Source organism: Elephas maximus, chromosome 22 (assembly GCF_024166365.1).
Source record: "Elephas maximus indicus isolate mEleMax1 chromosome 22, mEleMax1 primary haplotype, whole genome shotgun sequence".
Lineage (NCBI taxonomy): Eukaryota > Metazoa > Chordata > Mammalia > Proboscidea > Elephantidae > Elephas > Elephas maximus.
In genome coordinates this window covers 25,141,916-25,169,598 of record NC_064840.1, presented here as the reverse complement: position 1 = coordinate 25,169,598, position 27,683 = coordinate 25,141,916, and the positions used below count along the sequence as shown (strand labels likewise).

The 27,683-nt window shown below is 58.8% G+C and overlaps 2 protein-coding genes across 5 annotated transcripts; one reads left to right on the top strand and one right to left on the bottom strand.

Moving 5' to 3' along the window:
• The first annotated feature begins 863 nt into the window (after positions 1-863).
• SMTN (smoothelin) lies at positions 864-24,596 on the top strand. 4 transcript variants are annotated; one of them, XM_049866201.1, is made up of 21 exons: positions 866-1,225; positions 2,941-3,064; positions 8,027-8,175; positions 8,566-8,659; positions 8,754-8,832; positions 8,915-9,012; positions 10,071-10,343; positions 10,432-10,504; positions 11,126-11,197; positions 11,283-11,804; positions 11,999-12,171; positions 15,776-15,928; positions 16,017-16,092; positions 17,200-17,364; positions 17,461-17,523; positions 17,775-17,841; positions 19,135-19,308; positions 19,515-19,632; positions 20,142-20,293; positions 21,248-21,410; positions 24,282-24,370. In XM_049866201.1, the coding sequence occupies exons 2-20, from the start codon at positions 3,014-3,016 to the stop codon at positions 21,390-21,392; spliced, it is 2,697 nt and encodes an 898-aa protein (XP_049722158.1). In that variant the 5' UTR covers positions 866-1,225; positions 2,941-3,013; the 3' UTR covers positions 21,393-21,410; positions 24,282-24,370. The 4 variants fall into 4 exon arrangements, with proteins under 4 accessions (XP_049722156.1, XP_049722158.1, XP_049722157.1 ...); XM_049866199.1 differs by lacking the exon at positions 21,248-21,410 and having other exon boundaries at positions 864-1,225; positions 24,282-24,596; XM_049866200.1 differs by having other exon boundaries at positions 21,248-24,375.
• A 122-nt stretch (positions 24,597-24,718) lies between these two features.
• SELENOM (selenoprotein M) lies at positions 24,719-27,409 on the bottom strand. Its single transcript, XM_049866217.1, has 5 exons — positions 27,175-27,409; positions 25,892-25,927; positions 25,644-25,678; positions 25,195-25,273; positions 24,719-25,063 (listed from the first exon to the last, which is right to left on the bottom strand). The coding sequence occupies exons 1-5, from the start codon at positions 27,295-27,297 to the stop codon at positions 24,905-24,907; spliced, it is 432 nt and encodes a 143-aa protein (XP_049722174.1). The 5' UTR covers positions 27,298-27,409; the 3' UTR covers positions 24,719-24,904.
• Between the last annotated feature and the right edge of the window lie 274 nt (positions 27,410-27,683).

Genomic DNA, 27,683 nt, shown 5'->3' with positions numbered 1-27,683 from the left:
CTCCTGACCACCCGACGTCATAGTGGTAAAGAGTACAGATTCCGGACTCAGAAGGTGCTGGATATGAATCACAGCTCCGCGGCCTATCAGCCGTTGTCCTCATCTACAAAACGGGACAAGAGCCCTGGTTTCATATGGCTGTTAACAGGGATTATATTTCTGGTACATAGCAAATGCAAATTAAATGAGTTGGTATTTTTATCATTGTTTTTATTTGATAGAAGGGACTCCAGACCCCATCCTTCTAGACTCCAGCACATTCGGTCTCCATGGAGACCTGTGAGCTGCCCAAGGCCTTTGAGAACGAGAGATGAAGTAGCTTTCCCCAACGGGGTTGAGCTCTTGGGTCCCGCGTCTGGCTCCTGTGTGGCCGCGGGCATGTCAGCTCTCTCTGGGCCTGTTTCCCTGTCTGCCCTAACTGAGAGTCTGGACTCCGTATGCTCTCTTTAAGACTCCAGCGCTCCAAGAAGCAAACCCTGAAGGGCTGGGAAGAGAGGGGCATGCTAGGCGAGGGCTAGCTAGATCTGTGCATAGATGTGTAGGCTGGGGAAGGGGTGCTGTGTGATCAATTCCTCTGCATCTAAGATGGTCCCGACACTCCAGCACAGAGTCAAGATGTTGCCAGGCACTCTCCCTGCTCTGAGATGGCCTTGGACCAGGTGTCCGGAAAGCTGTCTGGGGTAGCTGGACCCCAGCACTGACGTGAGAGGGGGCGGAGTCGAGGGAGGGGACAAGGTCTCCCGAACAAAGAGGAGGGCGGGGAGGAGTTGTCCTCAAGGCTCCGCTGCTCGGACGACCCTGGGTCTCTTACCCCGGTTCGGGGCGCCTTCCTCGACTTTGGCACGGAGGTTGCGTACCTCTTTCGGCTCCCACTGGACCCGCCCAGGCCACGGCGGCGGTGGTCCCAAGACTACGATCCCCAACACCCGCGGCCCATAGGGGGCGGGGCCTTCCTTCAGGGGCGCGGCCGCCAAATTGAATTCCCCCAATGGAGCTCAAGTGTGGGCGGGACCCGCCCGAGGACTGGTTGGAGCGGCAGCGAAGGGCGGAGCCGGTGAGGCTGCCAGCACTGCTGGACCGGCGGCGCTCAGAGTCCGGGGGACGGTTGCTGAGCGGACTTGGGGTCCCGGGTCGCCGCGCCTCCTGCCCGTACGTCCCTCGTCCATCTGTCCGAGCCAAGCAAGTTAGCCCAAGACCGCGCCGGGCGGGCGGGCTGGACTGAGAGGTGGGTATGAGGGCCTCGGGGCGGCACCAGGACCCCCGACTGGTCCGGGGGGTGGAACCCGGATATCTGGACGGGGGTTCTGGGACTCCCAGACTCGGGAGCCACCACTAACACCTACCCCAACCCCCCGGCTCTAAGCCATGGAATAAAGTTCTGAGGCCGCGGGAGAGGACACCGATGAACCTCCAAGAGGCTCCCAAATCCCTAGGGGCTCTAGTCTGTGGGGCAGATGCCCTGAGCAAGTTCCCACAGACTCTCGAGGTATCCAAGGACTCCATACTGTGGGACAGGGAGCCATGGGACTATAGGAGGTAGCACTAGGAATCTGAGGAAGAACAGACTTCCCACGGTCCCCTAGACCGCCCAGATTAGGCATTAGGGGTCTCTGCCCCTCAGAAGATGTGAGGGAACTCAGAGTGTCCAAAGGCCCTAAAGTAACTGGTGACGAATGAGCAACATTCTTGAGGGTTTACCCCAGGCAAACTGGGTAGATAAGAGGCAAGGACCCCAAGGAACAGAGGTGGTTCCTGAGCTCATGGAAAGATTAATTAGTGACTTGAACAGGCAGGGTCCACCGAACCCTAGCTGTGTGGATCCGGGCTGCCTGCCCCAGACCCAATCACTGAATGGAATGACTCGCCAACTGACTGTTCTCAAGGGGGAGTGACTGAAGGATGAGTCAACAGGAATGGGGGGCCATCCTGGGGCCATGTCAGTCACCAGCTATTAACTAAGCATCTATGAAGTACTAGGCCATGGGTCCCCAAATTCTGGAGAGACATTAGGGCTGCAAGAGGAAGGAGAGAGGTGTTTTGGCGACTGGGCCAGGATTCAGAGGTCCACTTTGATGGGCAGTGATGAGGCAAGAGGGGTATCCCGGGCCCCTGGGTGCTCTTCGGAAGGAGCTTCAGAAGCTGGAGGTTTCCAAAGCTTCAATTAAATCTTTTCCTGCCCTCTGGGAATACCTGTTGTTTTTGATTCCTCCTTCTCTTGTAACAAATCCCTGAGCCTCTCCGTTTGGTTGTCTGAAGTCCGCATATTGGACAAGTCAGCTTCTGAGAACTCTTCCAGCTGGAGAATTCTAAGTGTGTGAACTGTCAGGAAGAGCTGTGCGCCTGGACACCTGGCTTTATGGAGTCGGGATGGCTGGCGTGTTAAATGTGTATACGTGAGGGGGGAGGGGAAGGGAAACGGAGAGGGGTGTGAGCAGAGAGCTGGTGCCAAGAACTGGAAGACAGGGTGTCACCTCCAATAACTTAAGACATCTGGGGACATGGGAGTGGCAGCGGCAGTTGGGAGTTGGACATGGACTCAGCTTTCGGGATGGGTGGGGGCTGGGCAGGCCCAAGGGATGGGTGGGTGGGGCAGTAAAACTACAGAGACTGGAGGGCACCCCCTGGTGGTGAGCATGGCTTGGGTACACCTTGTTGGGCCCCAACTTCTCAGTACAGGTCCCTGCCCTTTGTTTGATGCTTAGACAGGGTGTGGGGCCAGGCCAGGCCACAGAGGCTGGCAGCAGGGACCTCCCCAATCTTGGATCGGTGAGTTTTCCAGCAAACCACACCAGGGCAGAAGGCAACTCCCAACCAGGAGCCATATCACAGAGAGTAAGGATGAGATAGCACATGGGCCAGAGAGGGGGACTGAGGCATACAGCCCAAGTGCCTATGACTTCTAGAGGCCCCAGCAGGCCTGACCCCTGTCTGTCCCTACAGAATCCCCTGAGCTGGTGTCAAGTGCACTGGAGATCTCACCACAAGGGGACAGACGGAGGTAGGGGCCAGTGAGATGGCAGATGATGCCTTGGCTGGGCTGGACGAGGGAGCCCTGCGGAAGCTGGTAAGTGTCCCCATCTTTCCCACTGTGGGGAAGAGCAAGCCAGGCCAGAGAGGCAGGGCCTGTCCAGGCTACCTCTCAGCTGACAGGAGGAGGTGATGGGGGGCGGGAGGAGAAGGGAAAGGAAGGGGGACAGACATAGGCCTGTTCTGCCTGACTGATGCAGAGGCCCCCATGGTATGTGCCTGTTCATGCCAGGTGCTGAGGCCCGGCCCCTCCTGGTCCCGCAGTGCCACAACCTGTTTAAACAGTAACTGCTGGGGACCAGCCCATGTGCAGCCACATGTGTGGGGAGGCCAGGGTTGCCTCTCCTGAGCAATAGCCTAGGTAGTGCAATGACAATGGCAGCAGCAAGGGTTAATAATGCCATGGCATGGCAGGGGGCAGGTCCGGTGCTGGGCGCACTATCTCACAAAATGCTGGTCACAGTAGCTTCCAGAACCTGGAGGACACTGCACTTAGAGGTAAAATCACCACTAGGAAGAAGCTGCAGCAAGATCCAACCCCAGAGCCATTGCTCCTTTGGACTATAAGGCTTAGGCCATGGAGGAAGGCATGAGGGGGCAGGATGTGCTGGGACAGGGCAAGTTGGCCCTGTGCCTGGGATAGGAAGGGGAGCTTACAGGCTAGCCAGGACACCCAGCCAAGGGGCTGGGGGTGGGGGGGGCAATACAGAGACAGGCCTTGGGGGACCTTCTGAGTTCTGTGTCCTCGGGCCTGCCATTTTTCCCACTCTGAGCCTCAGTTTACCTATAAAGTGGTGGGGAGTGGGGCGGGATTGTGAGCACAACATCTAGGTTGTAAGTTGGCCTAGGGATGGAATAAGGCATGGGCTCAGGTCCTTCTGGGGAGGAAGGATGGGTCCACTCAATCCCCTTCTCCCCAGTTTCTTCCTCTCAGTGGGTGGACCAGCAGAGAGGATGGGGCAGTGGAGTGGGGCAACATGCCTGTCTACAGGATTAGCAGCAGGGCAGGAAGCCCAGTGGCCCCATGAGAAGACATTCCTAAGGGTGGGGCCTCAGCCTGGCCCCTTGTGAGTGGTCACAGTGGGTGCCCTATCTATCCCCATGCACAGAGAGGCTGTAGAGCAACAAGGTCCTAAAGCGGGGATAGTATGGGCCTACCCGCAATGCCAGGAGCCAGCTGACCTGGGGGAGGGGCCAAAGCATCATCCCCAGACCCTTGTCCAGGGGGTAAATTAAAGATTTACCTTCGTAGGAAAAGTCAGGTGATGCACCCCACCCCCATGCCATTCCCCTGGAGGCAAAGGCTGGACCCAGTGCCCAGCTGCTGCTCTGACCTATGAAGGCACTGGCCAGTGTGTCTTCAGACCAGTGTCTTAGACTCTGAGTGTCTGCCACCACCATAGCCCGCTGTGTGCAGCTTGGAGGGAATGGAGTTGGGTTTCCCAAGGCTCCCACCACGTCAGCGCCATCTCCCCTCAGGAAGTTGAAGTCCCTATGGGAGTATTAGAGGCAGAGGATTCGAAACAGAGGGTAAGGCGGGCCTGACCCCGCTTATCCCATCTCGCGGGATCCGCGCTGATACTTAGGTTCAGCAGCTGAGGTTTCAGAAAAGAAGCTGGGGCGGTGTAGCCAGTGACCATCTCTGAAGTCTGCCCACCTCCATTCCCACCCCCTCCCTGGGAAAGGGCAAACAAGACTCTGACCCCCACGCCGCCGGTCTAGGGGCCACCAAAGGGCCTCTCCACCCAGGACCCCACTCCTCCTCTACCCGGTGCCCGCCATTACTGCGCCCCTGAGTCCGCCAAGCGTCCCGCCCCGTGCGCCGGCCCGGCCCCCGCTGGCCTCGTGGCTGGGACTAGGGCGTCCCGAGCCCGGTTCCTTCCCGCGGGACCGGGCCTTATTAGGGAAGGCTAGGCCCGCTTCGCTGGCCCTGCGCCCCCGCGTCGGGACGATTTGGGAACCCAGGCGGCCGCTTCCGGTCTCTGCTCCCCCACATGCCTGAAGACCGGCTGGGGGCCGTGCGGAACCGAGGCGCTGGGAACGTGTGCGCCGCGACCCCCATCCCGTCCCCCCACCAACCCCGCCTCTATCCCGGGCTTCAGCTCCGACATTCACTAGCTGGGCGACCTGCGCAAGCCGCTTAGCTTTCCTGAACCTCAGTTTCCTCGCAGACTGGGACATTAAGCCATGCGCTAGCGGTGGGCCTCGTGTCCGGCTCCCCCTTTGGCGCCTAGCGCGGGAGAGGTGGGCGAGGCTTGGGCGGTGCCCAGGGAGAGGGGAGCGTGCGGGAGCCTGCAGGCCATCAGCGCCCCCTGGCGAGGCCTTGCTACGCGGCGGGCCGGTGCCCCGTTAGTAACTGGGAAGCTGGGGCTGAGGGAGCGCCTGAACGGCCCCACCCAGCTAATTATGCTGGTGGGGAGACTGAGGCCCAGAGAGACGCGGAGGCCTGCGAGATGCCCCCAGCAGCGACTGCAGAAAGTACCTGGAGGCCCGGCCCCCTAGGGGGAGGAAGGGCCTTGTTTCCTCCCAGGAGAATGTCACTGGGCAGTTTCGGAAACCGCCCCATCTCCTTCCCCTTCCCCCTGGTGGACAATGGCGCTTTGTACTTCCTCCCTCCGCCTCCCCGTACCCCAACCCCCTCTACACGCTGCGGTGGGACTGAGAGGATGGGGACTAAGGAACACAGCGGGGACACTGTGGGTGGACCTTTGCCTCCAGACTCACAGGGAAGTGTCACATGAGAGGGTGATCAATGGAATGAGATTGTCCACCCCCTCCCCAGCCCTGCCCCACCCACTTAGAGGATCAGATGCAGACTCCAATTTTCCAGATGGGGACACTTAGGCTCCTAAGGGTTGTAGAGGTGGCCAGGGCCTCCATATCTGCCTTTTTTCAGAGTCAAAGACTTCATCTCTGGAGCCCAGGGTGCTGGGAAAGGGGACCCAGGAGGCACAGGGCTAGTCACTGGACTTCTGTCCCTCAGTTTACCCTCTGCTGAGGAAGGGCTATACCAGCTGTTCCCTCAAGTGTACCTCAGGGGGTTCTGGGCCTGAGGCAAGGCCAGGACTGGTGGGTAGATGAGCCTCCTAGCAGCCCGATCTCATGCTCCCAAGCCTCCTCCCTCTGCTATAATAGCCCCTTTAGACCCCAGGCAGAGCCCTGGTGGCACAGTGGCTAAGCACTTGGCTGCTAACTGAAAGGCTGGCAGTTCGAACCCACCAGCTGCTCCTCAGGAGAAAGATGTGGCAGTCGGCCTCCTAAAAATTTACACCCTTGGAAACCCTATGGGGTAGTTTTACTCTGTCCTACAAGGTTGCTCTGAGTCAGAATCATGCCCCCGGCAATGGGTTTGGATTTTTGGTAGGCACCTCTGCAGGCCAGAGGGGCCCCCAACACATGCTCCCACCTTGGCAGACAAAGTTATCCTTAGCCCGGGGCTCACTCTGAAAACCTGGGTTCAAGTCCTGCCCCCAAAATGGGAGTAATAAAGTGCCCCGCCCCCCCACCCAGGGATTTTGTGAGGTTAGGATGGGGGGCTCAGCGCAGGGTCTAGCAACCCTTTAGGAACTTAAATGGTACTGATGCCTCTGGACATTCCATACTTCCTAGTTACCCTCTCTTCTCCTGACTGTCTGGAACCAAATGAGGAGATGGTGCTTACTGCATCCTAGCTATACAGGGGACCCTGAGTCGCTGCCCCTGCTGCCCCTGCACCCACCCACTGCCCTGAGATGGGGGTCATTGTCTCATCTGGCAAATGAGAAAACTGAGGCACAGAGAGGTTAAGGGATGTGCCCCCAACCAGCCAGGCAGGACTGGGCTGCAGCTGGAACCAGCTGGGGGTTCTGGCCCCACCTGCAAACAGCCCTCCTGGGTGGAACCTCAGGGCTCCCCTGCAATAACTCCTCAGGAATGCACAGCCAGAAGGGACCCAGGTAGGGCTCTGTCTCTCTAGGACTCTCACTGTCTTCAGACTGGGACAAGTCATCTCACAACTGGGTTGTGCCAACCCAAACTTCCAGTTGAAACCCATCTCTCCCATCCTCCTTACTGAGCAGGAAGGAATGTCCCTGGGGAGGGAGGGCATTGGGCAGAGAGAGGGCTCCTAGGCTCTGGCTACTGAATGGCCATCTGGCTGTCAGACCCACACTGAAGGCTTGTCTCTGTTACCACCTTCCTGGGATCCCCTGGGCCATTCCTCTCGCCCTTGAGCGACAGAGGCTCCCTGGGGGGTAGCCTTGCCAGGTGGAGGTGTGGGAAAAGGCAATGGGATTAGCTGAAAGTGCCCTTTCCCAGACCTGGTTGGACCAGCCACCCCGAATTTTCCAGGGACAGGCTGAGAAGCTGGTGAGAATGCCTGCTCTCCATGGGCATCCTTTTCAGGGCCCTGGGTGGCCCCTAGTGCCAGCTGCCTCATTTGTTCAGGGCCCCAGCCCTTTTGATGGTGGCTGGATCTGGCCCAGTACAGGGGGAAAAAAAAATAGCCCCCAGTCAGGCCAAGAACCAGGACTCCTAAGCTTCTCCTCCAGCCCTCACAGTTAGGTCCTGCCCTACCTCAGTTTCCCCATCTGCCCAATGTAGATGAACAGGGTGGTGGTACTTTCAGACTAGGCTACAGAAGTCTCTCTTGTTCACAGGGTGGACTCCTGTTGCCCGTCAAACAATTCCTTCCCCGGGAACACAATTAGGGACTCACAGGGTGACCCTCCTTCCTCCTGGCTCTCAAGGGGTTAGTGGAGAAGGGCTATGAGGGACAGGAGAAGCAGAAAGGTGTGCCCACTCATAGTAGGTGTGCTGTGGGCTCTCTGGGAATGCCTGGTGCAGTGAACTGGGTCTCCTTGAGACCCTGGGTGGGCAGGCAGGCACGTGAAGTGCCTGGGGCAGAGGGAGTGGAGACAGACCACTCATTGTGCCGCAGGCAAAGGCGTGGGCAGCTGGTGCCACCCCTCCGCCCATGGCAGCCAAAATGACCTGCCCTTCGCCCCCGCCTGCCCTATAGCTGGAGGTCACAGTGGATCTGGCGGAGCGGCGGCACATCCGCTCAGCCATTCGGGAGCTGCAGCGGCAGGAGCTAGAGCGTGAGGAGGAGGCCCTGGCGTCCAAGCGCTTCCGTGCTGAGCGGCAGGACAACAAGGAGAACTGGCTGCAGTGAGTGGTGGGGGGCTGGACATGCCTATGGGTGAAAGGCAGTGTGTGCCAGGGCTCAGCTCATGTGCAGGCAGGCAGGAACACACATCACTGCCTGTGTGTCTGCTGCCTGTCTGTGTATGCACACAGCAGTACGTGTAAACATTTGGAATATATGGGAACGTGTATGGGCCTGGACTGGGCTATGCCCCTGCAGACGGCACTTCTGAACATTTGGTGTTAGCGCCCAGGGCCATGGGCCTGCATATGCAAGTGTGCAGCCAGAGGGAGTGCACAGCTATACCACCCTCTGCCAAGGACCTGGGGACCCTGTCCTGGCCCCCAGCTTCTCCCTCCAGCCTCCATGCCCCACCCATGGCAGTGGTGGTCACAGTCATGATGTCTCTGCAGCTTGCAGCAGCGGGAGGCTGAGCAGCGGGCAGCCCTGACACAGCTGGCAGGGCAGCTGGAGTCCATGAATGATGTGGAGGAGTTGACCGCACTGGTGAGGCCCAGGCCCAGGTAGGGGATGGGGGGCAGAGCCAGTGGAGACCCTGGGCTCCCCAGGCCTGTGCCCATGGTCTGCCTCTTACCCACAGCTGCGAAGTGCTGGCGAGTATGAGGAGCGGAAGCTGATCCGAGCTGCCATCCGCCGCGTACGGGCCCAGGAGATTGAGGGTATGTGTCCTGGCCTGGCCCCCTACCCTGTTGCCCACAGCAGCTCCCAGCCACTCACCTGACATCTGCTCCTTCCCTCCAGCGGCCACCTTGGCCGGGAGACTGTGCAGTGGGCGGCCCATTGGTGGTTCAAGAGAGGACAGCAAAGGGCGGCCAGCACACAGGCAGGAACGGCATGAGGTAAAGGGCACAGGCAGGGTGGGACGGTGGCCCCAGAGTCCTGTGCCCACAGATGCCAGCAGCAGAGCACCTGTGTATCTTTCCTAGGCTGCTATTTGACTGAGAGGGGCCCTCAGCCTGGGCTGGGGGGACTCTGGGACTCAATCTCAGGCCTCCGCCCACTCTCCCATGCAACCTCTGGCCACACCTCCCCTGCTCCAGACCCTTTGTCTCTACCTAGGCCTTCCTCTCCAAGCCAGCCTGTCTATACTGCTCCTGAGTTCCTGTTCTAGGCCCCATCACCACCCTTGTTGACACAAAGGCGCTTCTCCCAGCTGAGAGGATTGTGCCATCCTCCCTACTGACCTCCCCACCCCTACCTCTCCTCCCATCCCCACCCCTGCCATCCAACCTCCACTTAGCAGCCAGATGATCTCCCTGAAATGCAAATCTGACCCTGGTACCACCCCTGCTTAAACCCATTGGGAAGCTGCTTTCACTCTCCAGACACAGCCCCACATCCTTACCTTGGCTTACCAGGATCTGTGTGTCAGGCCCCAGATGACCTGTGGAGCACTGTTCACAGAGTCCTCTCTGTTCTCCAGGTAGAGGTCAAGGCCAAGCAGCCCGGTCAGGAACCTGTCTGAGCCTTGAGTGGTCCAGGCCATTCCCTAAGTGACCAGCAGAGGCCGCTGGGTCCCTGGTCCTGGCAAGACCCCTCCCCCATCCTCTGATTGACCAGGATGAAGCCAGGGGTCAGGGGCCTCAGCGCCAGAGATCTATTAAGGCTGGGAGCCCCCAGCAAGTCCTCTGCCATTGCCAACCCTTGGGCCCAAAGAATCAGGTCCTCTCTGAGCCACTCTTGGCTAGGCAAAGCCAAGAGGTTGGGAAGTGGGGCAGCTCAAAGAGCGCCCATAGCATGCCAGTGCCTGTGCTTGTGCAGGTGTGCCTGCAGGAAGCTGTGCCCAGCTCCTCTACTTTGCATGCCCTGCCCTGTGCGCCTGCCGGCCTACCCCTCAGGGCAGGGGTAGCACTCAAGGCCTGGGGAGCCTTAGTCACATCCTGTGGACCCCACACAGGTGCCAGAGCAAGAGGAACAGGAGCAGGCAGGGGCCCCAGAGCCAGCCCCAACACCTGATGTGACCAGTCGGGATGTGACCACGGTGACACTCCTGCTGCGGGCCACTCCTGGGAACACACCCAGCTCACCCACTGCTGCCTCCCCTGACCCTCCACTGGAGCCTGCTGAGGCTCCAGGCAGCCCTGAGCCCCCTAGCCCACCTGAGGACACCAGCCCTGAGCCCCAGGAGCCACCAGCCCCACTCAGCACTGAGAGGCAGGTGTTCAACAAGGTGAGTCTGGAGGAGGGGCAGGGATGCCAGGCAGGTGAGCTTCTTGGTATAGGAGTCAGGTCTTGCCTATGCTGTATTTCCCCGGCAGCTCCTGCCTAGCCCCACAGAGCCCCCTGCTGCCCAGGGCCCCACCAGAAGTGCCTCCGACACAAAGGGAGCAGGTGAGCATCCTGCTGGGGGTGGCCACAGGCACCTGCCATCCCTCCCCTGGCCTCCATGTCCCTGCCTGAAGAATGGGCTCTTGTGCCAGGGCAGCTCCAGCCTCCTTAGGTCCAGGCAGTCCCTGATACTCCCTCCACTGCCCCTGAGGTGTCCCCAGCTGGGCCTGCCCCGCCACCCAGGGCCAGAGGCCTCCCCACAGCCTTGAAAGGCAACAGACTTCAGGCACATTCTTCTCCCCAATAAGGGAGTGCACCCATCTCCTTCCTGGAGCCGTGGGCAGCACTGGCTAGGGGGGTGTCCTTCATTCCCATCGGTAGGGAGGATCTGGGCACCCTCCTCCAGCCCAAACCTTGCCCTGGCCCTAGAGAGTGTCCAAGTCATCCTGGGGTCAGTGGGGATGGGGGGGAGGTGCCTGTAAGAGATGCAGCTGGGTGTAGAGGCCAGGGAGTGTGAGGGATGCAAGAGGGGTTGGGGAGGCTGGAGGGTTTGGGGGGGATACAGGAAGGGGTTGGGAGGCTAGGGAGGTGGGGGTAGGGACATGAGTCCTCCCAGGTGAGCCCTCCATTTTACTCTCCTTTTTCTTCCCCTACTTGGCTACCACCCCCTCTCCAACCTGCCAGACCTGGCCAGACCCCCTCCCCGCCAACGTTCCCTGTCAGTGCTCAGCCCCCGCCAGCCAGCCCAGAACCAAGGTACTACTTGTTCCCATTCCCCTCCCCCAGGCCCTGAGCAGTCCCTGGCCCACCCAACCACTGACAGCCCTCCTGTCCCTTCTAGAGCCCACCCACCTAGCCAGTGGACCTTCCCCATTCCAGCGGGCTAGCTCCGTGCAGGACCGTGTCCGCAAGTTCACATCCGATTCTCCCATGGCTGCAGGGCTCCAGGACGGCCCACGGAGGGCGGCCCTTAGCACCCCAAGCCCCACAAGGATCCTGAGCCCCTCCCTCATCAGCACCACCCCTGCCTCCTTCTCCAGCAGCTCCTCCTTGAGGGGCCCTAGTCACACCTCCTCCCGCCTCATCAAGGAACAGCCAGAAACAGCCCGGCCCCTGGCTCAGCTTCAGAGCTGCCCCCCGGGGGAGGGCCCCAGGGGGCGGGGCTTGGCTCCCAGGCCCCTTGAAAACAGAGCAGGGGGGCCCACTGCCCGCTCAGAGGAGCCCAGTGCCCGGCTACCCGTGGCCGCCAGCACTGCTGAGCCAGGGGGCAGCATGAAGACCACGTTCACCATCGAGATCAAGGATGGCCGTGGCCAGGCCTCCACAGGCCGTGTGCTGCTACCCACCAGCAGCCAGAGGGCAGGTAGGCCTCCCCACTGCCTCCCACTAGTGGGTAGAGCACCTGCAGCCACCTACTCTGCACGGAGGACAGGGACTGCAGATGGGGCTCAGGGTATCTCCAAAGGGTGCACTGGGGACAAGGGCTCCATCAGCCTGGGCTGGCCTTGCCCTCAACCTGCCTTGTCTGATCCTGACAGCAGCCCTTCTCTCCCTCAGAAGTGACACTGGGACTGCGGGCGCCCCCAACCCTCCTCAGCACCAGCATTGGGGGTGCAAGCACTGTCACCCATGTCAGCAGCCCTGGGACACCGGCCCGGCTGGGCAGCATCACTCATGTCACCAGCTTCAGCCATGCCCCCACTAGTAACAGGGGAGGTCGCAGCATTAAGGTGAGCCCCCCCTCACCCTACCAGTCTCATCATCCATCAACCTCACACAGACTGCTCAGGGATGTGAGTTGGCAGGGTTCCCCTGCTTCCCTCTTCCCCCAGTGCACAGAAAGGGAAACTGAGGCCCAGAGAGGGAAGGCAGTTGTCCATGGTCCATAGCCAGTTGGGGGCAGAGCTAAGGCCAGACTCTAGCACATCACCTGCTCGGCCTGTCAGAAGTTCACTCTGCATTGGTCTTAAGATTCCCACATGCTGATCTCTGACCCTTATTCCAAAATTCGTTGGTTCATTCCTACTAAACAGGTAGGAAAACTAAGGCTCAGAGAGAGCAGTAGGGGCTTGCCCCCTCTTCCTGTGGCTTCCCCCATGGTCCCTGCTCCCTCCGTACACTGGACATCAGGCCCAAGGCTCAGAGTTGCTCATCTGCTCATCCAAGATCAACCTGGCCCTTCAGGAGACGGGAGATTAGTGATTAGCAACTGCGTCAACATCCCTGTGGCGATTGGGCAGAAGTATTAATGGGGACAGACAGGCGGGGGTGCCGGTCAAGTGAGGCAGCAGCCCAGCAGGTGCCACGGGACCTGAATACGAGGCACCCTTCCATTATTCATTCCCGAGCCCAGGATCAGCTGGTTGGGAGCTCAGCTGGGGAAGGGATCCCCAGTTGCCACCCAGCTGTCCAGGTAATACCCTTTATGCTGCACGGGGGACTGAATGGGACTTTGGTTGCCGTGGAATGGCTAGAGGTTTGGGCTTTCTCAGGGGTGATAGGGAGAGTGGGAACAAGAAGGCACCCTTTGCTCCAGAAAGCGGGATCAAACTGTCCTCTGCCCAGAGAGTGGAGAGGAGATGACTGAGGCCCTTGGGGTGGATGGGAAGTGTCACAGTGACTAGGTCTGGCACCACCAACTTGCCTCAGTTTCCCCCTCTGAGAGCCAAGGGGGAGCAGAAGATATGCCCAAAAGGCTCTTGCTCAAAGTCTGTGGTTGGATGTGAACACCACAGGCAGGCCAGAGGACATTAATCTCAGGAACAAGACGGTTGTTACAGCAGACTGCTGTAAGGACCACCTTCGTGTCCCCCACATGGATGTAATGCTTTCTAAAGCAGTGGGGCATGAGGCAAAGGAGTGCAGGCTCTGGAACCTGGCAGACTAGGTCATCACTGCTAATGCACATGGTGGCTCAGGCAGGCTCTGTCCTGCTCCCTGCCTCAGTCTCCCCACCTGTGGGGCACGGAGCCCTGGCCTTGGACATCTTGCAGAACCCGTGAAGCCTTGCTGTGCCACGGGTCTATGATCTCTGCCTGCAGGGCCAGGCCTGGCCGTCCGCCACTCGCTTGGGCTAGCCACCCCTCCCCCACTGCCCCTCCACAAGGGAGCCCAGAATAGGTTTCTATTTGGGCCAAAGCCCCAGCTGGCTGCTGGGTGGCTGACGGAGAGGCTGGCAGGGGCGGGGCAGGCCCAGCTGCCCTTGCCTTCGCCCTCCGGCCAGCTGCAAAGACTCTGACACTGTCAGCCAGAGGCAACAGCCCCTGCCACTGTCCCCATCACCCCCAGTTCGACCCCTACCAACACTATGCCTGGGGTACCAGGGCCTGGGTCTGAGCTGGCCGCAGCCCTCGAGGACCGGTTGGGCCAGGCGTTAGAGGAGCTGCGGGCAGTGGCTGAGGCAGGCCGGGCAGCAGTGACCCAGGCAGTTGAGGCAGCTGCCACAGCCGTGGAACCTGTGGCCCGGGCAGCCGAAGACCTGCGGGCAGAGACAGCGGCGCTGGGCCGGCGGCTGGATGCGCTGGTCAGGCAGGTGGAGGTGCTGAGCCTGCGGCTGGGGGTCCCACTGGTGCCTGACCTCGAGCCTGAGCTGGAGCCCAGTGAGCTGCTCCTGGTGGCTGCTGACCCCGAAGCCCTCTTCCAGGGCACTGAGGATGCCGGGACCCCCGTGGCCCACCCACCTGCCTTCAGCTCCTGCCGCCGCCACTCCTCCACTGGCCCAGCCCACAGCGGCAGTGTTGTAAGTCCCTCCAGACTGGGGAAGGGGTGGTATGGGACCAGGTTTGGCCCCTGCTGAGTGACCTCAGGTGTGCCACCACCTTCTCTGAGCCTCAGTTTCCTATTTGTACAGGGGACTGGGGTGCCAGTGCTCCACGACTGGGGCTAGAGAGTGCCAAGTTCCTGGCCCTCGGGCACGTGTGGCAGCTGCCCTGGCAGCCCCTGGCCGTGGCCCAGCCCCCAGCCCCACCCCCGCCTCAGCCAGGCTGCTTCTCCCAGACAGCTGCCATCTTGCTGAAGAGGCCTTGCCAGGAGGGGCTTGTCTACAAGGGCCTGGGGCATGCCCTGGCTGGGGTCAGAGGCTAGGCTGGAGGTGGAGGCCCCTTAGAGGGTGGTTCCCTGCTGGAGTGCTGGAGTGGGTGCAGGAGGAGCTTCAGGGAGGACTTGGCTCTGGGGCAGCCCCAGCCAGACACCTGGTCAGGAGCCTACAGGCTCTGGTCCAGCCCCATTGGAGTTGGGGGAGGCGAGGGCAGGGAGCATGTGCTGCCTGGGCACTGGCACATGAGAATCCAGGCTCAGGAACTGGCAGGACAGAACAGAGCCTGCCTGGCAGGGGCTGGGAGTGAAATAACAGAAAGAATTTGGGCTCAGGAGTTAAGCCACCTTCAGCTCAGAGCCCAGCCACCTCATGCTTATAGAAGGACTCCGGTAAAGTTACTCAATTGCCCTGAGCCTCAGTTTTCCTTTCTGTTAAATGTTGTTGTTAGGTGCCAGCTCATAGTGACTCTATGTACAACAGAACAAAACACTGCCTGGTCCTGCACCATCCTCACAATCGTTGTTATGCTTGAGCCCATTATTGCAACCACTGTGTCAATCCATCTCATCGACGGTCTTCGTCTTTTTGCTGACCCTCTACTTTACCAAGAATGATGTTCTTCAGGGATTGATCCCTCCTGATAACATGTCTAAAGTATATAAGATGCAGTCTCACCATCCTTGCCTCTAAGGAGCATTCTGGACATACCTCTTCCAAGACAGATTTGTTGGTTGTTTTGGCACTCCACGGCATATTCAATATTCTTTGCCAACAATATTCTGTTAAATAAGGACAGTAAAATCCCTAATGCTTATACAATGCTTACTACTGAATGGTGGTTGTTGTGTGCCGTCAAATCAATTCTGACTCATAGTGACCCTACTGGGTCACTACCAATAGGATAGTATTATTGCCCCATAGGATTTCCAAGGCTGAAATTCTTATATCTTTCTCCCACAGAGTGACTGGTAGGTTCGAACCACCAACCTTTTGGTTAGCGGCCGAGCACTTAACCACTGTGCCACCAGGGCACCTTACTGAATGGTTATATCATTATTGCTATTATTAATTGTATTAATATGATTCTGGGTACGAGGGAAACCCTACAACAAGCCTGTCAGTGCCTCCTCCTTGGGCCAGACACCAACATAGCCATCCCTGAGCAAGCAGGCTGGCAGATGAGTGGTTATTTCCAAGGCTGTGGTATTTCCCCAGGGCCTGGTCACCTGTCCATTAGGGACATAGTTAGATTCACCCACACTCCTGCTTTCAGCCCACCCCCTTCCCCCATCCCACAGATGGAGCCAGAGCCAGCACAGCCCCCCTCTGCAGGAGTAGAAGCAGCCAATGGCACTGAGCAGGCCCAAGTGGACAAAGCTCCAGAGCAGCGAAGCTCACTGAGTGCTGAGGAACTGATGGCCATTGAGGACGAGGGCATCCTGGATAAGATGGTATGGCCAGACCTGGTAGGCTAAGGGTTGGCAGGGGGCAGGAATCAGCAGGCCACCAGGTGAGCAATGACAAGAGCTCTGTCTGCAGCTGGATCAGACCACAGACTTTGAGGAGCGGAGGCTCATCCGGGCTGCACTACGTGAGCTCCGACAAAGGAAAAGAGGTAGAGCACCAACTGCTCCATACCCCAGCTGTTCCCCTCCCCTGGGGATCCATTCATGGCCACACCAGCTCAGTAACATTCCTACTTAGCTTCTCCTTCTCTAGACCCAGCTATTTCCTTGCCTAGCTACTTTTGATGGACCCAGATACCCCCTCTATATAGCTGCTACTTCTCCCTGGATCCAGCTGCTCCCTTCCCTAGCTGTCTCTCCCTCTGGGACTATTGATGACCACCCCAGTTACTGCCTCCAACCAACTTCTCTTCTCCTTCCTAGACTCGGTTATAGTCCCTCCCTCAGCTACTCCAAATACTCTCAACTACCTCTTTCCTGAGTCCAGATATCTGAGGTCCATTGATGGCCACCTTAGCCTGTGCCCCCACCAAGCTTCTTCTTCCATGGACACAGCTACTTCCTCCCCAGAAGCTTCCTCCCTGGACCCAGCTATTCTTTCTTTCAGATTCTAGATTTATTTGCCTCTCCAGATACCCTCAGTTCTCAACTCTCTGGATTCAATTCTCTGAATCCAGCTGCTTCCTCCAGAGCTTACTGATGGCCACCCCAGCCTCTATCCCCACCCTACTACTTTTTCTTTAGGCCCAGTTACTCCCTTCACCATCTTCTCTTCCAACTATTTTCACCCTGGGTCTAATTGCTTCTCTGGCACCTCCAATTACTCCCTCCCTCCCTGAATCTAGATATTTCTTCCTTTGGCTGCTCTTCTCCCCCTAGGGCCCATTTGATGGCCCACTCAGCTACTGCCCTTACCCAGCTTCTCCTTCTTTGGACACAGCTACTCCCTCCCTAAATCTAGATACTCCCTCCTGACTCAGCTACTTATTCCCACAGAAAATCCAATCTTGGATCCAAATACTATTTTGAGTTCAGCTACTTGTTTTTGGCTGAGTCCATCATCACTGCTCCATTCTCTGCCAAGTTATGGCTATCCCCTCACCCCCAGCTAATCCTAGAAGGGCCCTTATCCCCTATGTCATTAGTGTTTCTAACAAGCTGCCCTTTACCCCATCTGTGCACCCCATGTGCCTGTGTGTGTGTGCTGTGTGGCACTGGGTGGCCCTTCTGGACATGTCTGGGGCATCCCTGCCCAGACCAGCGGGAAAAGGAGCGGGAACGGCGGCTACAGGAGGCACGGGCCCGGCCAGGGGAAGGCCGTGGCAACACAGCCACCGAGACCACCACACGGCACAGTCAGCGGGCAGCCGATGGCTCAGCCGTCAGCACAGTCACCAAGACTGAGCGGCTCGTCCACTCCAGTAAGAGCCCAAGTGGGGTATGGGACTCTGGGCTTGGGGCTCAGGGTTGGAATACATCTTCCCAGCTACCTTCCCTCTCACCCTCTGCCCCTCCAGATGATAGTACCCGGACGTCCCGCACCACCACAGTAGAGTCAAGTTTCGTGAGGCGCTCGGAGAGTAAGGCTGCCTGGTGTCGCCCCGTGCCTGCTCGCCTCCTCAGACTCTTCTTGAGCTGTCTCTGAGCCTGCACCTGCCCGTCTCTCTCCAGCCGCCACTGTCTCTTCTCCATTTGTCTGTCTCTCTCTCCAGCTGTTACTTTCTCTTCTCCGTCTGTGGCTACCACTATGCTCCCACCCCCACAGCTCCCCAATCTGTCTCCTGATGCCCAACCTGGGCCCTCACCCTGCTCCCCTGCCCCTTCTCTGCAGATGGCAGTGGCAGCACCATGGTGCAAACCAAGACCTTCTCCTCTTCCTCATCCAAGAAGATGGGCAGGTGGGCACAGGCACCTCCTCCCCCTAACCACAGAGGGGTCAGTGCCACAGGGGACCTCACTGTGCACCTATTCCACAGAGGGGTAGACTAAGGTGTGGGGAGGTGACAGGTACCCTGCCAGGGAGGGGCAGCATGGTGGGAGTGAGACCACTCTTGCTCACTTTGTGATCTCACCCATCCCATGGGGGAGGAGGAAGCACAGAAAGGCCAGAGACTTGCTCAGGGTCTCTGAGTGGGAGCAATAGCAGTGAATCCTTAGAAAGGCCCACTGGTCACACTGAGCTGCTTGGTGGCACAGACTTCCTGATGTCTGCAAACCACATTCCAGGTCACAGCACCTTTACACCTTAGCCCCATGAGGGAGGGTGCACCCCATGTTACAGAGGATGTCAGGGCTGGCAGAAAGCAGGGACAGGATCAGAATCCAGGCTGGCAACCAGAGGGGTCCAGGGACTCTGAGTTAGAGAGACTTGAGTTCAAGTCCCGGCTTTGCACCTCATGCTCTCTGAAATCTTGGCAAGTTAGTCTCAGCTTTGCACCTCCTGCTCTCTGAAATCTTGGCAAGTTACTTGGCAAGTTACTGTCAGAGGTCTATTTCCTCATCCTTAATGGAAATGGTAAGGGTCCCTCCCTCCTCTCTTGAAGTTTAAAATGACACCTAGACGTGAGCTATTATAGCTATTATATTAAGCACTCAGCTGCTATCCGAAAGGTTGGCGGTTCCAACCAGGGGAGAATGACATGGCAATCTGCTCCCATAAAGATCACAGCTTAGACAACCCTATGGAGTAGTTCTGCTCTGTCACATTGGGTCACATTGGGTCCCTATGATTGGCATCGACTCCAACAACATTACTATTAATATGCTGGTCATTGTCGATATAAGTTGATAGTGCTCAGAATCTGAACTCACCTGGAACTTGATGATACAATGAACTGTCGCAGAGAACTTTTTGGGATCCTGTTTCTATCAGCCTCCTCACAGAGCTAAGGGGTAAAGGTGCTCTGTAACCTGGGACGTGGTCTGCAGACATTGGGAAGTAGCAGTGCTCCCAGGCAACTCAAACCTGATGTAAAGACTTGGCTCCCATCTTCCTTTTGTCTGAGCCTCCGTGTACTCCTTTGTAAAATGGGTGTGATAAGGCCACCTCCCTCACTGGGCAGCGTTGCTGGTCGTGGAGATGCTGCAGGGTTGGAGGTCCTGGTGTGTGGTAGGAACCCTCTCCTCAGCGAATGACAACTGAGGGTTTGGAGCCGCTCTCCTCTGCCCGCCTAACCATCATCACCCTCCAGCATCTTCGACCGCGAGGATGAGGCCAGCCAACGGCGCAGCAGTGTGGCAGCGCTTGAAAAACGCCAGGCTGAGAAGAAAAAGGAACTGATGAAGGCGCAGAGTCTGCCGAAAACGTCGGCCTCCCAGGCGCGCAAGGCCATGATCGAGAAGCTTGAGAAGGAGGGTACCACAGGGTAAGCACTGCCCCCAGAATGGGGCAGCAGGTGGGGGCGGGGCTGTGATGGGCATCTGGGCAGCTAAGGATGGGGAGAGTGGGGCTTGAGCTGTGCTGGGAGGGGCCTGAGGTCAAGGAAAGCAGGGCCTGGGGTTGGCAGGATGGGCTTATCGAGGCAGCGCCCCCCGGACTCTAGTGACTCCCTTCCCGGAACCACCCCTGCAGCAGCCCTGGTGGTCCCCGCACAGCCGTGCAGCGCTCCACCAGCTTCGGGGTCCCCAACGCCAACAGCATTAAGCAGATGTTGCTGGACTGGTGTCGAGCCAAGACGCGTGGCTATGAGGTGAGCCCAGGAGGCCAGGTCACCCAGCAGCTCTCCAGCCCTCAGCTGGCACCCTGCTCTTGGCAAAACTCCATCTCACTTCTTTGTGCACCCTCACAGCCACCATGTGGCAGGGAAGATGAGGAAACTGAGGCTCAGAGAGGACACATGGCATGCCCCAGTTTTCAGAATAAGTGAATAAGTAGCAATGCCAACCTTGGGTGGTGGGCACAACTCAGGGCCAATCTCTATCTTTGAGTCCCCCTTCATTGCTCTGTGGGAGGGATGAGTAAGTTCCTTTAAGTGAGGGAAAGAGTGATGGGGGCATGACCATGGCCTTAGCTGGGCGGTGCAAACAGACCTGGGAGTTGACAGACCAAGTTCCAGATGCTCACCTGCTGTGCAGCCATGGGCCAGCCACAGGCCTCTCTGAGTCCAGTTGCCCTAAGTCTAGCACGCCAAAACGCCAGGGAGCAAGCAGCACTGGGGAGTTGGCCCTAGGGCCCTGACCAGCCCTCCCACACCCCTAGCACGTGGACATCCAGAACTTCTCCTCAAGCTGGAGCGACGGGATGGCCTTCTGTGCCCTAGTGCACAACTTCTTCCCCGAGGCCTTTGACTACGGGCAGCTCAGCCCACAGAACCGGCGCCAGAACTTTGAGGTGGCCTTCTCATCTGCTGAGTAAGTGTGGGCCTCAGCCCCACTGGTGTCGGCCAGGCATCTAAGGCTGGCCATCTGGGCCTGGTGCAGCCACCCTGAAGCCCCTGGAGCCTGCCAGCCACACTATCAGACAGCAGCTGAGACCCCCTTGCCCAGTGAGCCCCCATTCTCCTCCACCCTGCCCGCTCGCTGCTGAGGGCACCAGGTGCCCACCGGAATCAAGAAGCTGAAGGCCCGCCTACCAGCCCGGGCCAAGGCCCACCAGGTGGCCTGTCCAATCCCTCCTCCCTCCCTCTGCCCCCTCTCCCTCTCCTCCCTTTCTCTGTCCTGCTCTCCTCCTATGGTCACCAGAGCTTCCTGCTCCCACGGGATCCCAGCTGGAGATTCCAAAAGGAGGCTCCTGGCCCGGGCACCGTGCCCGCCCGGCCTATATAGGTGCTACTAGAGGCTTATATAGGACATCCGAAAGCCCTCCACTTTGGAATCGGTGCCCCATCTGCTCACCTCACCCTCAGCACCTTCCCCCTCCTGTCTTTCCTTCTCTCCCCTTCTCTTTCTGGTTTCCCCCAGATTTCTTCCTCTTTCTCTTCCCCCCACCTCCTCTCACGCCTCCCTCACCCCCCTCCCAGGGGCACAGCCCTCCTTTCCAACCCTGGCGCCAGTGCCATTGCCCCTCCCCTACCCCGTGTTCCTGCTTGCCCCAAGAGTTCTCTGCACCTGTGACTGGTCTGGCCCCCACCCCTGTCTGCATTGCACACCATTAGTGACGAGTAGTGAGCGGCACGTCCACAATGGGGAGGGGGCATGCGGGGGGGCTGGCCGACTGCAGCACTAAGAACGTAACTGAATCCATATCTCTGTGTGTGTATGTGTATGTGTGTGTCTCTCTGTTCTCCCCTTTCTCTTCTCTGCCTCTTCCCCCTCCTCCTACCCGGGCCCCACCCCTGCCCCTTCCCGGCCCCCTCCCCTCCCCAGGACCCATGCGGACTGCCCGCAGCTCCTGGACACAGAGGACATGGTGCGGCTTCGAGAGCCTGACTGGAAGTGCGTGTACACGTACATCCAGGAGTTCTACCGCTGTCTGGTCCAGAAGGGGCTGGTAAAAACCAAAAAGTCCTAACCCGTTTGGGGCTCCACGGTGAGAAACGCTGCCTCGCTCCCCTGCCCAGTTATGCCAGAATCTGCTCAGGGAACATACAGAGGGGCCCCAGAGGTGGGTGGGGAGAGCAGGGGGACCCTGTCTTCTGGTAGCTCAAGACCTGACAGGTGAGACCACTCTCCTAAAGAGTCAGTGTTGAGCCAGGTGAGCAAGACTGTGATGCAGAAGCCCAAGAGGCTGTAGGAGCCCAGGGGAGTCACTGGTCTTGGCCTACAGGTCTGATGGCTGTCTGAAAAAAGCACACCCTAAGCTGGGATCTGAACAATTTCAGGCCAAAGGAGAGAGAGGGAGTTTCAGGCACAGGGCTGGGGGAGAGAATGTGCGAGCATGGCACACCCAGGAAGGGAAAGAAGTGTAGCCTAGGGGTGAGGGGAGGAGAAGGGCCCACAATCAGGAGTTTGGACTTCCCCCTGAGGATAATAGGAGCCATAAAAGGCTTCCAAACAGAGAAGGGATGCTGTCAGGTTGGCGTTCTAGAACAATCCTTGGATGAGACCTGGATAAGGGTAGACTGAATGATTGGAGCAGCTTAAAAAGTAGAAGGGACAGGGTTTGAGGAATGAAAGTCAGGGAAGCCTCCTAAGCTTCCAACTTGGGCACTGGGGAGTCAGCTTTGTCACGCCCTGAGGGGAGCTCAGAAGCAGGGCTGGTTCAGCAAGAAGAGATTTCTGGCTGGGGGCCCTTGGTCCTCAAGTCAGCTGTGGCATTTTCTCTTTGGTCCCCTCACCTTAGAGCCACAGTAGAGAATCAGATCCTGAACTGCTCCATTACAGGCAAGGAGCTCAGAGAGGGTTGAGGCTGGGGGGCTGAGGGTATCTCACAGGTTTTAGGGCAGAGCTGGGCCAGAAACTGGGACTCCAGATGCCCCACTCAGTGGCTGTTTTCCTTGCCCCATCATTGCTTTCCCACCCATTTTGTATAGAGAAGAAAAAACAAAGGCCCTAGAGGGTGCATGGGGATTGCTTGAGGCAACATGAGTCAGAGAAAGTTGGGGAAAAACTCAGATGCCTCTTGGGGCCTGGAGCCATTGTGGGGGCAGCCCACATGTGTACACATATACTGAGAGTAGCAGTGCAGGTGAGGGGAGGATGGGCTTGGTGCTGTGTCCAGGTCATATATGGACTTTGGAGCTGCTACCCAGCAGGACAGCCTGGAGAGAAGGGCCTAGCCTGGCCTGGTTCGGCCCGGCCCTGATCCAGTTGGAAAGTGTGACTCAGCTGTGCTATTGCTTGAGTTGCCTGGTGTTTGGCCTGTCGCTGGGGCAGCTTGAGCCCTGAGCTCTGAGCCCCAGTGTAAACAATGGCTTTATAAGGTCTCCAGGGAAGGCACCAGGAGTGGGAGGGAGCTCTAGATTGGGGGAGGGGAGCCGGGATCCCCGTGGAGATAGCCACAGCTGAAGAGAGCTTGGACGAGAGGCTGTCTCTCAACCATGGTACAGCTGGGAAGCAGGCCCAGCCTGGGGCAGGGATGTCCCCAAGGGCACCCAGCACATAAGCGGCAGAACCATGAACCCCTCCTAAGGGCTTCCAAGGTCTCAAGGGAGGCAGGAAACAACTACACGGTTATAAAGATGAGTAAACTGAGTCACAGAACAGGGTAATGCTAGGTAAGACCTAGCATTCACAGCTGATCAGAGGGAGCCTCCCAGTATTTATTCCCTGGAGGAGTCTAGGTGAGCTGGGGGTAAGTCTTAGCCCTACCACAGTACCAGATGGGAGGTGGCCCCGGGGCCAGGGCTGTCTTGGAGGCAGGAGTAACTCCTGCCCTTAAGCCTTCCCTGCTTCAGGAAACTCATTCAACAACATTGACTAAGTGGTCACTATTTGCCAGGCACAGCAGATGCAGCAGGGAGCAAGGCAGGAGGCAGATGAGGTCTCTTGATCTCAGAGGGGAGAGAAAACAGAGCCAGGAAGCAAACTCCAGCTTCAGAGCTCTGGGGCTGTCAGTTCTTAGCAGCTGAATTCACTCCCCCCAGGATGGGGAGAGGGCTCCTACAGTAAGACAGAGGAGGCTCCAGGATTAGGTCTCATTTGACCCAGCCCTGCACCTACTGAGCTGTGGAGTTGGAAGCAAACGATGCCTCTGCTCTGTGACTCAGTTTCTCAGTCTGCAAAGTTCAGCTGTCACTCTGGAGAATGGACAGAAGGGTGGCCCACCCCTGAGCATGGTGCAGATGGTCTGATCTATATTGGTTGGGATCCTCATCTGTCTCCTCTGCTCTACCCCAGGGTGCTGATAAGGATTAAAGAACAAACACACACTCCCTGGCCTCCATCTCATGCAGCTGGAAATCCCAGCGGCAAGGTCAGGGGCAGGGGCAGGGACAGGGGTTCCTGGGTCTCTTCGCAGGAGAGACCAGGGCCAGGCAGCCGGTTGATAATCCTCAGGGGCCCAGAGGGTCACCGAGTCCATCCTGGCCCCAGAGAAAGATTTGCCAGCGGTGAGGCCCCTCCTGGGTGCAGTGGCCTCAATGAGAGGCCTGTGCAGGTTGGAGTGTGCCAGGGAGAGGGAGCTGGAGAGAGGAGGGAGGTGGGGTTTGGAGCTTGGCCCTCCCCTGGGGCTGAGGGAACGACCAGACCAGACCCAATTCTGCCTGGGATAGGTCATGTCTCTCCTCACCCCCAACTTCTGCCTCCACCCACCTGGTCTCACCCCCCACAGAGGTGTCTCCAGGCTTGGGTGGGTGAGGTCTGGGGCTTCCTGCCTTCTGGGAAGGCTTTACCACCATTCCATCGATGGAGTCTGGAGTTTATGGAAGACCAACAGGGCAATGAAAGGACCTCAGGGTAGAAGAGCACTGCGAGTGGTGGGGCCGAGACTGACCACCACCTCCACGCCCCCTCCCTGCAGGATGCTGGTGGACTGCGTGCCCCTAGTGGAGGTGGAGGACATGATGATCATGGGCAAGAAGCCCGACCCCAAGTGCGTCTTCACATACGTACAGTCGCTCTACAACCACCTGCGGCGCCACGAGCTGCGCCTTCGTGGCAAGAATGTCTAGGCCTCCCTCCAGGGGCCCACCGCCGCGCCCACCCTCCGGGCACAGCCTCAGCCCAGCGCGCCTGCCCACCGCTACCCTGTCTGTCGCGACACCCCCCCCCCCAACACACGCAGCATTTTGATAAATTATTGGTTTACAACAACCCTGAGTCCACTCTGCCTTTCTTGCAGCGATTGAAGAGAGGGCAACTTGGCAATGCCTGAGCCCTAACAGGGGATACCGGGTATCCTGGGGGTATTGGGACCTCCTGTTCGGACCTCCTGTTCCACCTGCCCGCAGCAAATAAGGAGTCTGGCCTTAGTTTAGGCGGAAGGGAGTTTAGTGGAGTTGAGGCGGAAAGAGCCCCCCACTCCCCACCCCCGCCGGCCCAGGGACGGGGTGTCGGCCCTCAGCGAGGAAGACGCTTCCTTGGACGCTGAGCGCTTCATTTTGCCCCTGGGGCTCAGGCAGGCTGGCCCCAGCTCCGCTGCGCCTACAGGTCTCCGTGGTCCGTGGCGCTCTCGGCTGGCCTTGCGGGCGCCTGCAGGTACTCAGGCGGCACAGGGGCGTCGGGCGCCGCCTTGCGGTAGAAACCGAGCTCCTGAACCAGCGCGTTGATCTCCTCGCGGGTCATGTCGCTAAGAGGAATTCGCTAAAGCAGAGGGTTTGGGTCAGCGTACAAGGTCCCGCCTCTCGCCGTCACCGCCCCTCGCCCCCCCACGCCCCTCACCCCCCCCACGCCCCTCACCCCCCCCACGCCCCTCGCCCCCCCACGCCCCTCACCTCCAGCTCCTCGTATCTATGACCCAACAGCACGAGTTCAGGGTCGGCCCCAGGGAGGTGTTTCATCACCAGGTTGTGGCTGAAGGTGGTATTAAGGAGGGTAGTGGTAGGCAGAGGCTGGTGGGAGCACCTGGGCCTTTGCTGATGTGAACATCACAGCCACCTATGCTGAGCACTTAGTCTATGCCCGGGCAGGGCAGGAATCTACATTTATACGTGAGGAAATTAGGGCTCAAAGAAGTAAAGGACCCCCCTATCCATTCCGGTGCCTGTGGCAGACTAATCAATCTCTTGCCTACCCAACTCAGAGGCCACCTCAGATACTACCAATCAATTCCACTTGTCAGATAAAAACCATGTGCCACCCATTCCTCTGAAATTAAGCAGAAGGAGATTCTCTCAGGCCCCCTCCCCATCCTTCCCGCCCCAGGACAAGAGAGGAAGGATACTAGAATGGGATATCCTGGGTGACGAAGGCCTTCACCTGGGGAGGAACCACAGCATCAGAGAACATGACCCCAAACCCCTTCAGGTACAGATGGGAAACTGAAGCGCCGTGAGGCCACACAGCCCCACAGGAGCAGACTCCTGACTCCCAACCCAGGGGTTCTCCCCAGCCCAATCACTGGGACCGTGTTGCCCACTCCCTGAGAGGTTCAGGGGGGACAGAGCTGGGAATACCCTCCTTTAAACTCACCTCCTTCAGGCGGTTCAGCTGTCATCCCCCACAGGTCTGGAAGGGGACAAAATGGAACAGGTCAGGAGCCACCCACATCTGTTCCAAGCACACCCTCATAGCCATTTCACCCTCATCGCCAAGTTGGGCCAAGCTGTGGTTTACCCCTGGAGCAGCCATTTCCACGGTGTGAAGGAGATGGAGACCCCTTGTGGGTACATAGGGTATTGTGCTGCAGATTGGGAAACTGAAGCCTAGGGCCATTCAGGAAAAAAGAGGACCACGACCAGAGACCCAAAGGGGCTTTGCTGCCTCAGACTCTTGACTGTACTCCCGACTGGTTGTTCACTCACTGAAGTCTTCTCAATGCCCGGGAGAAACATCACCCTACACCTCTCAGGCAGTAGAGATCTGGGCCTGGCCTTGGGCCCAGGGTGGAGGCAGACCAGAAGGAAACAGCTCAAAACTGCCCTGGGGGCCTCCATTCTCTACACCTGCCATCTGGTCCCTACCCCATCCCATGCAGAGCTGACCCTCCCCACCACCTGTAGCCAGCCCTACAGACCATCTGGTTCCTTCCCCCACATGTGGGATGGGAGGGCCCCTCCCAGTACTTCCGGCAGGGGCCACCTCCCAGCAGGAATCCAGACCCTGGGGCCCACCCATTTCAGTTCCCCCACGTCCTCCCCACTTTTGTCATCCAGAAAACTAAGGCCCAGAGAGGGGCTGTGATGGTTCAAGTCACACAGGCAGACAGAAGCTCAGGCTGGGGACTTCCCAGCGAGGGAGGGTGGGAGTTGCTGCCGAGTAAGTGCTGGCAATGAGGCTCCCAGCCCCCTTTGGGCTCCTGCATGGAGAGGGAAGGCGCCCAGAGTCTTCCCTCCTCCCGACCAGGAAAGGGAGACTCTACAGACCCCCCAAATCTTGGAATTGGAGTAGGGAAGGAATTTCAGGAAAATGTGATGGCGGATGGGGAACTGGACTCTAGAGGGCAGGTTTGGGGGAATCACAGGCCACGAGAAGAGTCGGCGGGGGGGGCAGAGTCAATGTATCTTGGAGGTGGCTGCCCGGCCAGATGGGAGGCTGGAGAGGGGTTCGGGGTTCCAGGCCGCAAAGTCGGGCGTGTTGGACTTGTATGGTGGGTGCTGGGACGTCTTGGGGCTGAGGAGAAGAAGGGATGGTCCAGGTGGCGGGGAGTCTCGGGGGTCGGAGTGGTCGAGGGTCTGGGGCGGGCGGTGGTCCCAGGACTAAAGGGCCGCAGGGTTAGCAGCGGTGGTCCCGGGACTGAGGACCGGCGCGCTCACCTCTACACGGGCCCGAGCCAGACCACGCAGACGGTTCCAGTCGGGCCGGAAGGTAGTGGTGGCGGTGGCCCCGAGCGCCGCGAGAAGCAGCAGCAGTGGCGGCAGAAGCAGCGGGAGGCGCATCGGGACGGCGTCGGGATCCGAGTCGGAGACGTTTAGCAGGATGGAGACGAACCGCGCAGCCGCTGCGCCACGTCTTACCCCACGGGCTGGCCCCGCCCCCGTTGGGGCCCCGCCCCAGTCACCACGCCCCCAAGCCACCGCCTAGGCCCCCGGGCCTCCCAGGCCCCCGTGGGGTCCTCCTGTGAGCTCCGTGCGGGCTCTGGCTCACCTCTGGCCCTACAGCGCTCACTTCCCTGTCCTGAGAATGTTCATGCTCCCTCTGCCGACTGAAAGTGTAGACGCTCACTCAGGATGCGACCGGACTGCCACTTCACGCCTGCAGGGGGCGCAGAAGGGACGCGGACTGACGGTGAAGTTTCGGGGCCAAATTCTCGACTTGCAGATGG

Bases quoted from the DNA above. Each gene is read 5' to 3' on its own strand.
- SMTN (XM_049866202.1), top strand. From the start codon at position 3,014: ATGGCAGATGATGCCTTGGCTGGGCTGGACGAGGGAGCCCTGCGGAAG. The intron at 10,344-10,431 runs GTGAGTCTGGAG...TTTCCCCGGCAG, and splicing joins AGAGGCAGGTGTTCAACAAG to CTCCTGCCTAGCCCCACAGA. The intron at 12,172-14,084 runs GTGAGCCCCCCC...GCCCTCTTCCAG, and splicing joins GGGGAGGTCGCAGCATTAAG to GGCACTGAGGATGCCGGGAC.